The 14,338-nt window shown below is 36.0% G+C and overlaps 3 protein-coding genes and 2 pseudogenes across 3 annotated transcripts in view; 1 reads left to right on the top strand and 4 right to left on the bottom strand.

Moving 5' to 3' along the window:
• Positions 1–2,210, top strand: part of LOC107469877 (serine/arginine-rich splicing factor SR34A) — a gene marked incomplete in the record, with an annotated part of 4,220 nt that extends 2,010 nt beyond the window's left edge. The window contains 9 exon segments of the mRNA XM_016089256.3: positions 1–78; positions 421–467; positions 550–607; positions 876–925; positions 1,013–1,069; positions 1,339–1,418; positions 1,501–1,572; positions 1,684–1,720; positions 1,904–2,210. Coding sequence (XP_015944742.1) covers positions 1–78; positions 421–467; positions 550–607; positions 876–925; positions 1,013–1,069; positions 1,339–1,418; positions 1,501–1,572; positions 1,684–1,720; positions 1,904–1,924 — 500 coding nt within the window.
• Positions 2,211–2,484: 274 nt separating this feature from the next.
• On the bottom strand, positions 2,485–4,492 carry LOC127742955 (cytochrome c oxidase subunit 1-like; annotated as a pseudogene).
• LOC127742956 (cytochrome c oxidase subunit 1-like) lies at positions 2,505–3,190 on the bottom strand. The gene is made up of 3 exons (XM_052255636.1): positions 3,100–3,190; positions 2,830–2,883; positions 2,505–2,734 (listed from the first exon to the last, which is right to left on the bottom strand). The coding sequence occupies exons 1-3, from the start codon at positions 3,188–3,190 to the stop codon at positions 2,505–2,507; spliced, it is 375 nt and encodes a 124-aa protein (XP_052111596.1).
• A 593-nt stretch (positions 4,493–5,085) lies between the features above and the next one.
• On the bottom strand, positions 5,086–11,804 carry LOC107469858 (AMP deaminase-like; annotated as a pseudogene).
• LOC107469876 (uncharacterized) lies at positions 11,242–12,577 on the bottom strand. Its single transcript, XM_052254904.1, has 4 exons — positions 12,263–12,577; positions 12,021–12,105; positions 11,719–11,835; positions 11,242–11,509 (listed from the first exon to the last, which is right to left on the bottom strand). The coding sequence occupies exons 1-3, from the start codon at positions 12,495–12,497 to the stop codon at positions 11,823–11,825; spliced, it is 333 nt and encodes a 110-aa protein (XP_052110864.1). The 5' UTR covers positions 12,498–12,577; the 3' UTR covers positions 11,242–11,509; positions 11,719–11,822.
• Between the last annotated feature and the right edge of the window lie 1,761 nt (positions 12,578–14,338).

The raw sequence follows: 14,338 nt of genomic DNA, 5'->3' as shown, positions 1-14,338 counted from the left end.
GCTATGGTGGTGGAGGTGGCGGTGGTGGTGGTGGTGGTGGGGGCCGTTTTGGGGTATCACGCCATTCTGAATACCGAGGTGTGTCTGTTAAGAGAATTTACATCCTTGATATGCAAGGATCTGAAGCACATGCTAAATGCCTCCCTGGCTCCCTACCCCCTTCCCATATTCAGATTCCTTACCAATTTAGCATACAATTGAAATACATATAATGATATTACCATTTTCAATGACCCTGACCTGTGTTGGCATGGGTTTTACATTTTGAAAAATTTGTGTTTTCTTTGCTTTATATGCTTCATGATTTACGAGTTAGCTGCATTGCATAAGTTACAGATCAGCCTTAGTTCATGAAGTTTTCTTTGTTTTAAATTGTATACACTTGACCTGAGTTGTTTTTTTTTTTAAATTTATGTGCAGTTATTGTTCGTGGACTTCCCTCTTCTGCATCCTGGCAAGATTTGAAGGTCTTACAATATTCATACTTAGCATTTAACTACTGCTTATTTCACCGTTCTCCCATTAACCATGTTTCGGATATGCTATCAGGATCATATGCGAAAAGCTGGTGATGTATGCTTTGCTGAGGTTTCCCGTGATAGCGAAGGTACATACATCTCTTTGATTTTTCACTGTGATACAGTTGTGAACTTGTGATGTCTTGCACTAATTTTATTGATTTTACATGTCTCCATTGCAACACTGTACATCTTTAAGCATAAGCTGTGCCAATAACAATTATCAAGCTTATGATACTTAAACTTTTAATTTTGGAATAGCTATGGTCTTTCCCTCTTTCTCCTTCTCCAATATGCTGATCCATTTCTTGCTAGATACTTCTCTATTTAACTAATTTATATCACTTTTCTGTTTAGGGACTTTTGGCATTGTTGATTACACTAATTATGATGACATGAAATATGCTGTAAGTTTTGAGACATGAAGTTTAATATATGAATGATACCAAGATTGCTACCAAATTCTGTTTTCTAACTTATATTCTATTTCACAGATTCGGAAACTGGATGATACTGAGTTTAGAAACCCTTGGGCAAGAGCTTATATTCGGGTAACTGCTGACATTTGTACAATTTCTCAGCTGTGTGTGTTTCACATGTAGAACAATTTTTGTAATTTATGGGCGTGTTTATTTCAGCTGAGCTTGTCAAACTTAACAATTTCTACCTGTTTTGATTCATTTTACAAGCGATCTTTTGTCTCTGTCGCTTTTTCAATAAATGATCTTCCCAGACCCACACCTCTCTCCCTTTCCCACTTCCCCCCTTTTTACAGCATAAATGAGTGATTTTTCCATGATAATTTTGGCTGCTATTATAGGTGAGGAAGTATGAGGGTAGTCGTTCAAGGAGCCGCAGCAGAAGCCCCAGCAGGAGTAGAAGTCCTAAGAGGGATAGAAGGTGTTGTCCCTATTTTGTGTTATTGTTCTTTTAGTTATACATTTCTTTTACTTATGGAAAGTGCTACGGTTTCATTCTGCAGTAGATCATTGGAGCGATCTCTGTCTAGGTCACGTTCTAGATCCAGATCCGCATCCCCAATCAAGGCTTCAAGGTATACAAATTATAGTATTGTTTAGTATGATTTTGGGTTGCTATTTGGGTCAGATGGTGTAATATTGTTGAACTGTTATGTTCCTGAACTATTATTTATTGAATTATGTAGGCCAAGATCACGATCGCGATCTGCATCACCACACCAGGTATTTAAAGATTTTGAACTAAAAGATTTTAGTATGGGGTGTAGATTCCTGTTTGCGTGTATTCATTTAACCTGTATTTATGGTGTCTTCCCAACTGTGCCCAGGTGTCTGCCTCTATTTTGCTTTACATTTATGTATATTAATTCAGAAGCATTAATTATTTAATATATTTATTTTATGCAGGTGCTATCAGGAAGTGCTTGATATTCCCCCCAAACGCCGAGGTTCTCTGGTTTTACTGCCCCAGAATCAGTCATATTTATATTTGGGGTGTTGGTTTAAATTGTTTTAATGGAAAATATTTCTGTACCAGTTTGCTTTATTGGTCTTTTAGAGATAATTCTGTAGGGCATATACTTAGATATTCTGCGAGTATTTCGGGTTTTTCTTCGTTTAACGTGAATCTTATGTTAGACCATCCGTGTTAAACCAGCAATGAGCAACTTATGACTTCATATATTCCAAATTGTGACAGTTCATTTTGTAGTTAGATTTTGGCAGAATTATTTTTGAAATAATTGCAAGGGTTAGGGTCTTGAGAAAGAGTCCATTGCTGTCCAGTCATAGTAGGAGCTGCTCCGGCTCAGCTTGATACAATTTCAATATGGCACTCTGGCCTAGTAATATGTTGCCATCCCGTTGGTGAGTAGCCATTCTGAACTTAGCTTGCTTTCTTAACTCTAAAATTAGGTCGAAGTTAGTCCTCAACTGCTGTTCGTTGGAACCCAAATTTTGAGAAGTTCTGTTAGGTTCTTAGTAGCAGTTGGCGACATTTTCTTTTACTTTACATAGCTGGAAGTTCTCTATAAGTATGAAAAGCTGGAGGACTTTGTATCGGCCATTCTAGTGTGGTTGAATTTTGTTCAACAGCCCAAGGAATGTTTGCCTTTGTTATGTTGTTTCCATTGCTTAAAGTGATTGTTACTACTATGAACAAACAACGAATCCTAGCTACGGATATATAAGAGCCAAAACTACTAAGGGCATTCCATCCAGCGTAGGCATATGGATAATCTGAAATGTGATGCGGCATACCCGAAAGTCCAAAGAAATGCGTGGGAAAGAGGATTGGATTCATCCGGAAAAAAGTGATTCAAAAATAGATTTACCTAAAGTTTCAAGATATGTCTGACCAAAGATTTTACCTACCAAATAGTGAAGTCCTGCAAATAAAGCAAAAATAGCTCCCATAGAAAATACATAATGGAAATGTTCAGTTTAGACTTAGCCGGGACTACCCCCAGGAAGTCTTCCTATGGTGAATAAAAAGATGAACTCTGGTCAAATAACATGAGTGTTTGATGTTGTATCGAGCCCCCCCATGGTAGCGATCCAACTAAAGATTTTCGTTCCTGTGGGGACAGATATGATCATGGTACCTGCAGTGAAGTAGGCATGTGTATCAAAGGAGCCCACAGTAAATGTATGATGAGCCCAAACAAGAAATCTGAAAACACCTATACGGATCATGGCATTAATCAAGTCCAAAAAAATATCATGGCATAAACCATGCCTAGATATCCAAAGACCAGTTTTTAAAAAAGTAGAAACAGACATGACTTATGCTACCGGATCCAGGAGATGGGAATATACACCTCTGGATGACCGAAGAACCGAAAGAGATGCTGCTATAATATGGAGTCCCTCCTCCTGCGGAATCAGAAAAGGTTGTATTAAAGTTTCTATCGGTCATTTAACATTGTAATAGCCCCTGCTAGTACTGAAAGTGATAATAACAGTGGAAATGTTGTTACTGGAACGGACCACACAAATACGGGTGATCTATGCATAGTCATTCCAGGTCCACACATGTTATCAAATTTATAGAGCCTAAAATGAATGAAACGCTCTAAAATGGCTGGTAATACCACTTAAAGGCGGATAGATTGTCCATCCAGTGCTGCTACCCATTTCTACTAAGGCCGACCTTAATAGGAGCAAGAGACTTGGTGGCAACAACTAGAATGAAATATTGTTTAACCTTGAAAATGCTATGTCATGTACACCTATAAAAATCAAAACAGACCAATTACAGAATTACTAGATTCATTTATCATTGCCGGCAGGCATAACCATAAAAAAAAAATTCATTATAAAAGCGTGAGCCGTTATTGAAACACTATAAAGTTGATGATTCCCACCAAGAATTTGATCGCCAGGTTGTGCTAATTGCATAAGAATCAATATTGAGAAGCATTTGTCCATCACTTCAGCAATGGCATCGAAGATGAGATATAAAGTCCCTATATCCTTGTGAATGGTGGAGAACAACCATCAGATCGGATTATCATAAAATAGAGAATTTTTTGTTTCCTTCCTTATCAGAGAGGGCCCCTTCTTAGGGCGCGGGACCTTTTTCTTAAAAAATGGGGAGTGAGAGGAGTGGGATTTGGATTTCCTTTTCCTCTCAACCCCTCCGCCAAGGTTTAGAAGAGGGTTAATGCAACAATCTTACTTTGAAGCAATCTCTGGAATTTTCCCTTATCCGAACGGGTCTTGCAAGAAAGATGATTTCATATTGAGATCCAAATATACGCTATTGGGATAGGATGGTTGCTACTAGCATTTGAAGAAGAGGCGCGGTGGTGCGAGAAGGAAGGGAGGCGGAGGTTATCGATGGAGCTCGGCGTCGCTTCCGGACGTGGCGGCGGCGTGGATGGAGAGTAGAAGCGGAACGGAGTGTTTCATGTTGAGGGGATTCCGGCGGGGCTGCCGCGACTGCAGACTCTCCGCGTAGGTATGGCTACTACGATGGAACTTCTGAATGGTCATTATTATGTGATGATTTTGGTGAGCTTTATTGACGCTGATTGTTGATTGAGCAGTGACTCAGTGAGTTGAGCTATATTGTGGTAAATTATTTGGTGTTCAATTGATAATGTTGCAGTGTGTAGACCAATTTTGAAGGTTCAAAATGGCTTGCGTTTATTATGTATTATTTACAGAAAGTTCACACGATGTCAGGAAAACAATACGAGACAGTATTCTGAAAGCTGGTATTTTTGTTTTAGGTGAATGGATGAAAGTTTCAGTATAAAAGAAAAGAAAGACGAAGAAAATGAGAATATTTTCTGTTTGTAGACAGGTCTCCATAAATAAACAGAATAAAACTAAGAAATCACATAACTTCAGAAAGGAAAGAAAGAGTAAGGGAAGTAAGATGAAGTATCAGTATCCCACCTTGGAATTCTGGGGACACGCAAAGGTGTATCCTTGGGGAAACTTTTTACTGATGATCCGCTCCAAATTCATTTAACAAAGGAACCATTGATTGAAGAGCACAGGATTAAACCCTAAACCCTAAACCCTTAACTCTGTACTCTTCAACCAATGGTTCCTTTGTTAAATGAATTTGGAGCGGATCATCAATAGAAAGTGAAACATTCAAACCTCATAAGAAGAAACATTGGAAAAGGGTTCCTGTGGTAATCTAAGAATAGGGAGTTATTGCTCAGGGGAGACATTGCCAGTCCAATCTGATAAAAAAATTCCAATAAAATTTAGTCAGTATAAATATCTCAAGTTCACAACTAAGTAACCAGTTGAAGGGCAATACGTGGGCTAAATAATACAAATATTAACAAAAAAAAGTACTCGTTGTAAAAATGGATCTATGCTCTAATAATAAGAGTGAGTGCTACCTAAGCACCAAAAATTGATACTAAAACCTACAGACTACAGTTGTGGATAAAAACTATATACCTTGTTTAAGGTGTAAAGATTAGCATAGTAGTAATCCGCATAGTATGAAAATACTGGGTTGAATACATTAGTGCATTGGGCAGGTTGGCCATGTGTTTTGTTGGCTGTCTTTCAGGTTTGCTTTCATCATCCACCAAATCCAACCAGCCACCTATAAATGTAAATAAATAAATAACCAAATGATTAATATATAGTACAAGAGCAAAGATGACTGAGGTCAACTTGTACAATGCATGGTTCAAAACATCCACATTCCTCTGATATTTAATTAGCGAACAGGTAACAAAATACAGACCTAAATCAGCAGGCATTAAGTTATAATCTTAAGGGAATGAACAGCTATTGTAAAATTGGTCCAATGACAAGTACTGGTCACTCAAAGCAACCGATTTAATGTTTAAAATGACATGAAGAACTATTTTGAAATTAGAGGATCAAATCAAACTAATGACACTTGTGCCCTTGGAGGAGCAATAGATGTTTACTCCAAAAGTCAATTGAAAGTGTAGATGAGAAACAAACCTGTTTTAAGAAAACATGAAGCTGAGATGTGAATCAGGATCAACAGTAACCTCAAAGGAGGAATAAAGATATGGTTAAGCATGTTCTGGAATGAGGTAACAATTCCCATTTCCTTGTACACATTGTACAACCTTGGATGCTGCAAGACAGATTTTATAACAAATATATCAATAGACAAATGACAACATTACAATCAGTGTGCAAATTAAGCCAGAAAATATTTTACTCAAACTCATAATCTAAATTAGAAAACAGTAAAAAAACATGAAAAAAAATTATGATATGGAGCTGAAAGCTATGATATTGAAAATGAGCAAATCAGACGGTATGAATTAATGCATGAAAACTAAGTGAAACTAAAAACAAATCCTCATTATAAATTGTGATAAAAACTGATCTGTGATTTAAGCAAATAAAAAAGCTAGAAAATACCTGAATTAACCAAACAACATTCTCACTGTACAGATCATTATTCACTATCCAACTAGCTAATTGGTCCCATTCACTTTGCTTCCTACCATATATTGATATTCTATATTCAGCCATCTGCAAATAAATTAGGTAAGGAAAGACATACGTTAACAAGCATCTAGGAGGGAATAAGCCTAACAAAACAATGATAAAGAAATGGAAAATAAATATCAACAAAAAAAAAAAACTCATCCCGCTACATGGGAAAATGGGAAATCATCATAAAACCAAAAAATACAAAATTCTATTTTTTAAATAAATAAGAATAAGAAAGGATGCTTCATCCAGCTGCTGCTAGTTCACAAAAATTAAGAGCCAGAATTATAATTTGAAAAGAAAAATGTCATGAATAAAAATGCTAAAGACTTAATTTAAACAGATTGGCCAATAATAATAGAAAAAATAAATTTAAGTAGACCTTTCCTTAATATAAAATAATCAAAGTTGTATTTAAAAAATATTAGGACACTGGACACACATAGGAAAAAAGCAGGAAAAAAAAAAAAACCAACTATGCTCAGTTGGTCACCTGCCTTTTCATGGAAAAAATTGAAAAAAGCAAACCTACATGCTTATAGCAAAGCCAAGTTTACAAAAACTATATACAAAATAGCATAGTAAGAAACTTGTCCATGTTGATTTTAATACCTGAGGAAAAGCACCTAGGAAACCAATACCTAAAAGAGTTTAAATTAAATTAATTCAAAATTAAATTAATTCAAAATTAAATAAATAAATGAAGTGTTCTACTTGAATTTTAGAATTTTATATGTTGTTTTAGGTTGTAACATGACAGGATATGGGAAAGCACCTGATATTTACTGGCAGCGAGATCAAAAAACACTTGCTTTGTCAGCTCTCCAAGGAAACAACCTATTTAATGCAAGACAATAGTTTGGGCGCTTGTAAGTAAAGATGATAAAACTGAATCAATCACCACAGATCATAATAATAAACTCCAGCATGAATGCCGAAACATTTTGTCAATAGCCCCATGTTATTACTTTGCAAGACATTCTTATTTCCTTCTTGAACTAATTCTTAATCCATAGGTAGGATTGCTTTTGACAACAATCTAAAACTGCAAGTAGATATAGCTCTTATAAAACCAACATAATAAGTTCAACAACCAAAATAAAGCAAATTAATATAGATCAAGTAGGCTTGAAAATATATTCTTGAAACTCATTCAACTAGCATCTAACCAACTTTTTTTTATCCAATTTTGTATGATATGGCTTGGTGAAATTAGACAGCTACTAACAAGTTTCAATGTTTCGCAGCACATGAGGGTTTTTTTCCTTTTCTGTACAGCAACTGTTGTCAGATGAACTTTATTTTAGCATGTTATATAAAATCCTTATTTGAAGTAGAATGTAACAAGCAAAGAGACTCCAAAAAGCCAATAGGTTTTCTGCCATTGTGACTAGTTATAAGTAAATAAATAAGTGAATTACACAGGACTTCAAAATGTATAATACTAAACCCTAAACACTAAAATAAATGTATAATTCTGAAAGGAAGTTACCTTGAATGAGATTATCCTGCTTTAGGAATATCTCCTTGAGCGTACTTTGACCACAAGGATTCTATTTAAGATTGAACTTGTCAAAACGATGAAATGTACTGTTGTCTGCGTGGACGTCCAAAAGGTCAACATTGAGGTCATATCTGTAAAACATATGTTCAAAAATCAGATTAACTTACAGAAGCTTAATGCTACCAACTTCAGTAATAAATTATGATAATAATAGAAACTACAGAATAAGATCTTACCCAGTCTAATCCAAACTCTCAAAAACTTCTTTTAAGGTCAGATATGTCCCATGTCTAAATATTACAACCTGGACAAGTTAAGATTATTCAGAGTCATAATCTTTCTAAAAAACAATTCACAAGATATTAATAATCAAAATGGTGTAATAAAAGGCATTTGGTATTGACTTCTGCAATGATGATAATCAGTTGATCATTTTAAGTATCCTGAATGTCGCAAGTATTGCAGCAGTATTATCTATCCCATTCATATGTTGAATTAGCATACTAAAAAGTTATTCAATACTCAATCCAAATTTCTCTGTTTGTAGAAAAATTTACTTCATATCACATATCAAGAGATTTAAGTATCTTAATTGTATTACTTATGACAATGGAGAAATAAAGGATCATGTACACTGTAAGATTCAAACGTGTTAGTCAAAACAGAAGTGTGTTTTGGGCTTCATATGCAACAAAAATGTACCTTTAAAACTTAAATGTAAATTTTATCACATTCCCATTAAACCAGCTACATTGTATGAAACAGAGTGTTGGATGATAAAAGGTGGACACAAACATAAGCTTAGTATGACCGAAATGAAGATGCTTATACGGATTAAGAAATGAGGACACAAACAGAGTGTTGGATGAGTAGCCATACTTGAATTGATAGAATAAAAAATAAGGACATGAAAGAGAAAGAAAAAGTGGTGCCTATTGTTGAAAGAGGGTGGAACTCGCCTTAGATGGTTTGGATATGTGGGGAGAAGACCAGCAGAGCATCTAGTTATGAGAGTATATCGGATGGAAAATATACCACTGGTAAGGGGGAAAAAAAACTTAAGAAGGCTTTGAATGAGGTTATCAAGAGAGATGTACTATCATGGTAACATAGATTGTTCCAAAGAAAAAAGTTGCTTGATTTATGATTTATCTATTTAGCCTTAAGGAAAATCATGTTACAACAGGATGACAAAGAGATCTGAACATCACCTCATCAGGCTCTTTCCTCAGCTTTGATTTTATGAACCTTAAAAGATGTTTCTGATTCATGCATGCTGAGTGATGGACATGTGTATCAACTTTCCTAACATTATAGAAGTCTCGATGTGGAGCAAATTTTTTGAGCAAGAAATTCCCTCTCAGCATTTAGCATCAAATGAAGATTGAATTTCTGCATGCAAAATGCAAAGAAAAATGTCAAACAACCACATGATTCCAATCTTCAATTTAAATACACTTTATTAGTTATATCCAGCATGTTCAAGATGCTCTTACTTGTTCTAGAAGATTAAGCCGATGATGGCATAAAGTTCTGATATACCCTGCTGCTATGACTTGAAGTATTTGACGAAGATCAGTGAAAAATGTAGTTGCATCGGCAACAGGGAAAAGCTCATCTTTGTCTGCAATTTGTAAGCAGGAACGCTTAAGAATACCAGCTAGAGTGGTAAAATCATTTTTAAAAAAAAATATATATATTACATGAAAGAAAGTTACTCTCCTTAGCTACTTACCGTCTCTATCTGGATATACATAAATAACCCCATCTTGCATTTCAAAGTAATGCTATAGGACAAGAGATAATGCTCATTTAATCAGAGGACATAAACTAGGATATCAAGTTTCACATGTGGAAATCTAGAAAATAATAAAAATGGAAAGAACTCATCTCAGACTTTCCTTCAGGGGTGTAAAAGAATGGATCTGGGTTAGATATAATTTCTTTCTCCCATGAAGCAATAGCTTCCTTAAAAACATATCTTTTTCTCATTTCAAGGCATTCTTGAAGAACCACATAGGCTTCAACTTCATCAGGTGATGGAGACTCTAAACAGCAATAAAAAATCATTATAATTTGCTATAGGGTTATATAAATTCCATAAGAAAACCCACTTAAAGTAATTTATCACACTCAAGATAATAAGCAATATTTCATACCAAGAGGAGTGATTTCAGTCGAGCAAAAACTTCTTGTTCTGATTCCTTCCTCAGGATGTCAGCTGCTATTGGTTTAGGCTGCACACCATGCAGATCACCACAAACACTATGTGATCTGGTCATACTTGAAGCTGCAATTGCCATTTGCTCTCCATTGGCATTAACATGATCAGGTAAAGACTCATATGGGTTTTTACCTTCTGGCCCCTGCATACATTTTAACATCCAAACGCTTTACTTTAGCAGACATTGAACATTACATCGTCTGAGAATTGAAGTCTAGTTAAAGAGTAACAGGAAAAAAGAAGGTAATTCCAACCAAGGGAGAAGCAAAAATATGTAGTAATTGTCCTACATCACGTGGTGTAATATAGGACAAGGATTCTTATCCTATAAACAGAAAACTTTCTTCTATATAGAGTATAAATAAATGCTAAACACAATGGCAAAAAGTGCATAACAAACTTACAACATTGCCACTTGTACGCAGATATGTTGTATCAAGTTTAACACAGTCTCCCAAATTATCATCATCATCTGATCCGTCTCTGCTTTCAAAAGCACTAGCACTTAGAACAGGAGATTTGGAAGAAGTTGGTCTTAAAAGACTTCTCTTAAAGGAACCAGACTCTGCTGATTTTCCTGTAAGGAAATATCTTAGTCAGTAAAAAGAAAAAAGAACAAAAAAATGAAAAAAAGGGGGGGGGAGGGGTAGTAAAGAACCCTTTTCTGTGACAGGTGGTCTAGAGCATCAGAAATACAGCATACAGTATAAAGCCAAACACACTGGCAACAAAAGATGAATGCTCCTCACTCCACACCTCTACACCTCTACACCTTCAACACCATATATTGATGCTAAAGGTTTATCCTACAAAATTTGCAGGGCAAAACACAACAAACAATTATAAGTAAATCTCAATTCTGGGGACACGCAAAGGTATATCAGTAGGAAATACATTTGCGTTTCCTTAGGGAAACAGTGATCTTTGAAAAACTGTCTAGCTGACAAAGCTCCGCCATTCTCTGTTGTGGACGCATATCAACAATCGAATGTTGCACCTGAAGTGAAGTAACACTGAGAATCGCGCACCATCAAACTATTAGAATAAACGAGAAAAAAAAAAAAACAAAAATGCACTTGGATTTACCTGATTGCTTACAACAGGAATGTCATTTTCTAGAATAATTTGTAATCTCTCTGTATTAAAATTTGTCAAAGCCACTGTCTTGATCCTACCTGTACAGAGCTAACTGAAGTAGTTTGATCAAATCATGTGATATGAACTTACTAAAGGACCATTAACCGCAGCTCAGAAACAAAACTAACCTTCATCTTTCAAATCTGTGAGGTGTTTTAGTGCATCAAGGTAGCCAGGATTTGAATAGTCCCACCTAAAGACAATAGAGATAGAGTAATACATTTAGATAATAAGAATGAATTACTCATTTCAACAACAGAATATAAAGATAGATAGATGACCCTTCACGTCAGAAAATGTTGATGGCTGAGTCTGCCTCAATTTAAGAATTGTAAAATGAACAATCTAGCACACTGAGTGGTAGTCAGAACTCAGAAAGTCACTTGAGAAAAGATTAAATACCAATGAAACTGAAGCATGTCCAAGGAATCCACATCCATTCTCTTCCTAGAAACATTAATGCTGTCACTGACAAAGCTTCTTGTCATCTTAACTGGTGGCGGTACCTATTTAGTGAGACTGCAATAAGTGATAAAATGACTAAGACAATGATACCTTCGTTTATTGAATCGCCAATATACCATTGTATAGTAGGATGCATATAATGAAACATAATACACTAGCCAAATACAAAACTCAATTTGTGCTTTCTTCAAGCCAAAAAGGACTTGGGAGTAGAATATCAAGTCACATAACAAACTTACCCTCTGACCTTCTCCAAGAATTCTGGTGGACGCCCATGACGAACTCGGTTAATGAAAATGCCATATAGATCTTCAGCAGGCCCATCTGCAAAATCCAAAGAACACCAACATGAGAAAAAAAGAGTCCTCATCACAAAAAGCACCAGATGTTTGGAGAATTCACATCCATAACATCTATAATGATCGATTGATCAAAATCCAAATTAACATGATCAACCAATCAACAGCACCGAGTTGCATACATATATCAGCCATATCAAAAGTGGTTAACCCAGAATCAGCATATCTAAGCATAGCATCAACAGCACCATCCCTCTCAATTCTTCCCCACCCGCCACTCGTCTGCCACATCCCATTAACAACGCGACATATATCCAACGCATCCTTCCCATTCTTGACAACAATCCTTTGCTTATCCTCTGTTAGCAGTAGCACATAAACACACATGCTTGTATCTCCTAGCCGTTGCTGTTCCATTCCCAGTGAAAGTAAATTTGGTCAAAGGAAGCCGCATCAATAGCTCAGACATTTCCAGATTGCTTCAGTGACTATAGCAGTATCCTGTTTCAAAGCGTTGCCATATCAGCATGCATATCACTTATTTTGAGTAAATACGTCCTGATATTCGCGTAAATACTCAATGTAATCCTCAAGATCCCGATTTTCCTATTATAATCCTCCAAATAGAGCTCCGAATACTCAAAGTGATCCCTGAACATATTTCTAGTGATGAGTCATCACCGGAACGCTGATGTGGCTTCTGTTTGCCACGCTGGAGGGGTTCAATAGCTATATGAGCTGGCCAATTTTCAATTTGTATCCAAGTTGGTCCTCCTTTTATATTTAACCCTAAATCCCCAAATCATAAACTTCATATCTTCTTCTTGTTCATCGCACTCTCTTCATTCCACAGCAATCAATTTCCATTGCCGAATTGAAGAATGTGGTGAACGGCAGTGAAGCTTTGATGGCAAGAATGTCTGATAAAGATGGCATTGATTCTGTGATGTTGGGTTGGTCGTTTGATGAAGTAGACGAGGATACAGTTGATTCCCAGATAGAAAGAGATATACTTGACAAGTTATGACCTCACGCTAATTTGAAATAGTAACGGATCGAGGGTTACATAGGTACAAGATTTTCAGATTGAGTGGGACATTCTTCCTACCACAATATCACCAAAATATCAAATAGTGCTCATCTTGACAACCGGGCTGAAGGTTTTAAAATAATCCACTCCAGCAGTTTGAGTGAATTCTTGAGCAACTAGTTTGGCTTTATGTCTATTTATACTCCCATCAGAGTTTAATTTAAGCTCAAACACCTATTTACATCCTACTGATCTCTTTTCATTGGACAATGTGGTAACTGACCAAGTCTGATTTTTTTGTAAGACAGCAAGTTCTACATTGATTGTATTCTGTCATATCTTGTTATTGATAGCCTCAGCATAGGATCTAGGTTCTATGTGTTTAGGTTGTGATGTGAGAGTGATAGACAACTCAAAAAAAAGAATGGTAGGAAGTTGAATTTTCAAAATAATCTTGTGCAAATTGTTGAGAATTATCAATTGTGTTAGTAAAGTTTGATTCATAGAAGTTATATGAAAAATTCAAGTTATTGTTGTGCAGCTCATATGAGGTAGTCATGCATTGAAAATCCTATAAGTATGTAAGTTTTCTCTTTTTCCTTAATGATATTCTAATATCATTTAATTTAAGGTTGTGATATGTGTGCAGCATTGTTGGTGTGATTAATATATTCATATTATGATTTATTTTAAATATCTAATACATTCATCACATATATTTTAAAAATTCTGCTATGCATTGTGTTCTGTCCAAGGAGTGCCGAGGTCGATGAACCTTCCCGAACAGTTGCACGGTCCTTGAGTTGAGCATGATGTCGCTCAGGAATTGTTGCAAGTGAACCTCGATGCTCTGGAACACGGCGGCGGGAGCACCTACAAAAAGGACTCCGACGCTCAAGTAAGTGAGTGAGCAATGAGAGATGAAAATAATAAAATTGAAAAGAGTTATGTGACCTGGGTTTTCATAGGGTGTTCAGTTCGGTTTTATAGACGTGTGATATGTCTGTTCCGATATCTTTGGTTTGTGCAGAAGTGTGATTAGGTTTGGGTAGTGGGTTCTATTATTGTGGCTAACGGTCGCGAGATGATGCTGACTCACAAGCGTGTTTAGTCAATGATTTTCGTTATGGTTCTTTTGTTCCCAGGCTTTAAGGTCGGACTTTGTTATGATCTTGGTTCCGTGTATAGCGGGTACACATCATATGGTGATACACTTGTAATCACATAT

The sequence above is a fragment of the Arachis duranensis genome, chromosome 10, assembly GCF_000817695.3.
Source record: "Arachis duranensis cultivar V14167 chromosome 10, aradu.V14167.gnm2.J7QH, whole genome shotgun sequence".
Lineage (NCBI taxonomy): Eukaryota > Viridiplantae > Streptophyta > Magnoliopsida > Fabales > Fabaceae > Arachis > Arachis duranensis.
Note: the sequence above shows the minus strand (reverse complement) of the source record. Positions and strands in the feature narration are given on the sequence as shown.

Bases quoted from the DNA above. Each gene is read 5' to 3' on its own strand.
- LOC127742956 (XM_052255636.1), bottom strand. From the start codon at position 3,190: ATGATCCGTATAGGTGTTTTCAGATTTCTTGTTTGGGCTCATCATACA. The intron at 2,884-3,099 runs GTACCATGATCA...CTTTATTTGCAG, and splicing joins ACATGCCTACTTCACTGCAG to GACTTCACTATTTGGTAGGT. The intron at 2,735-2,829 runs GTAAATCTATTT...ATCACATTTCAG, and splicing joins GACATATCTTGAAACTTTAG to ATTATCCATATGCCTACGCT.
- LOC107469876 (XM_052254904.1), bottom strand. From the start codon at position 12,497: ATGGAACAGCAACGGCTAGGAGATACAAGCATGTGTGTTTATGTGCTA. The intron at 12,106-12,262 runs GTATGCAACTCG...TGGATTTTGCAG, and splicing joins TTTTGATATGGCTGATATAT to ATGGGCCTGCTGAAGATCTA.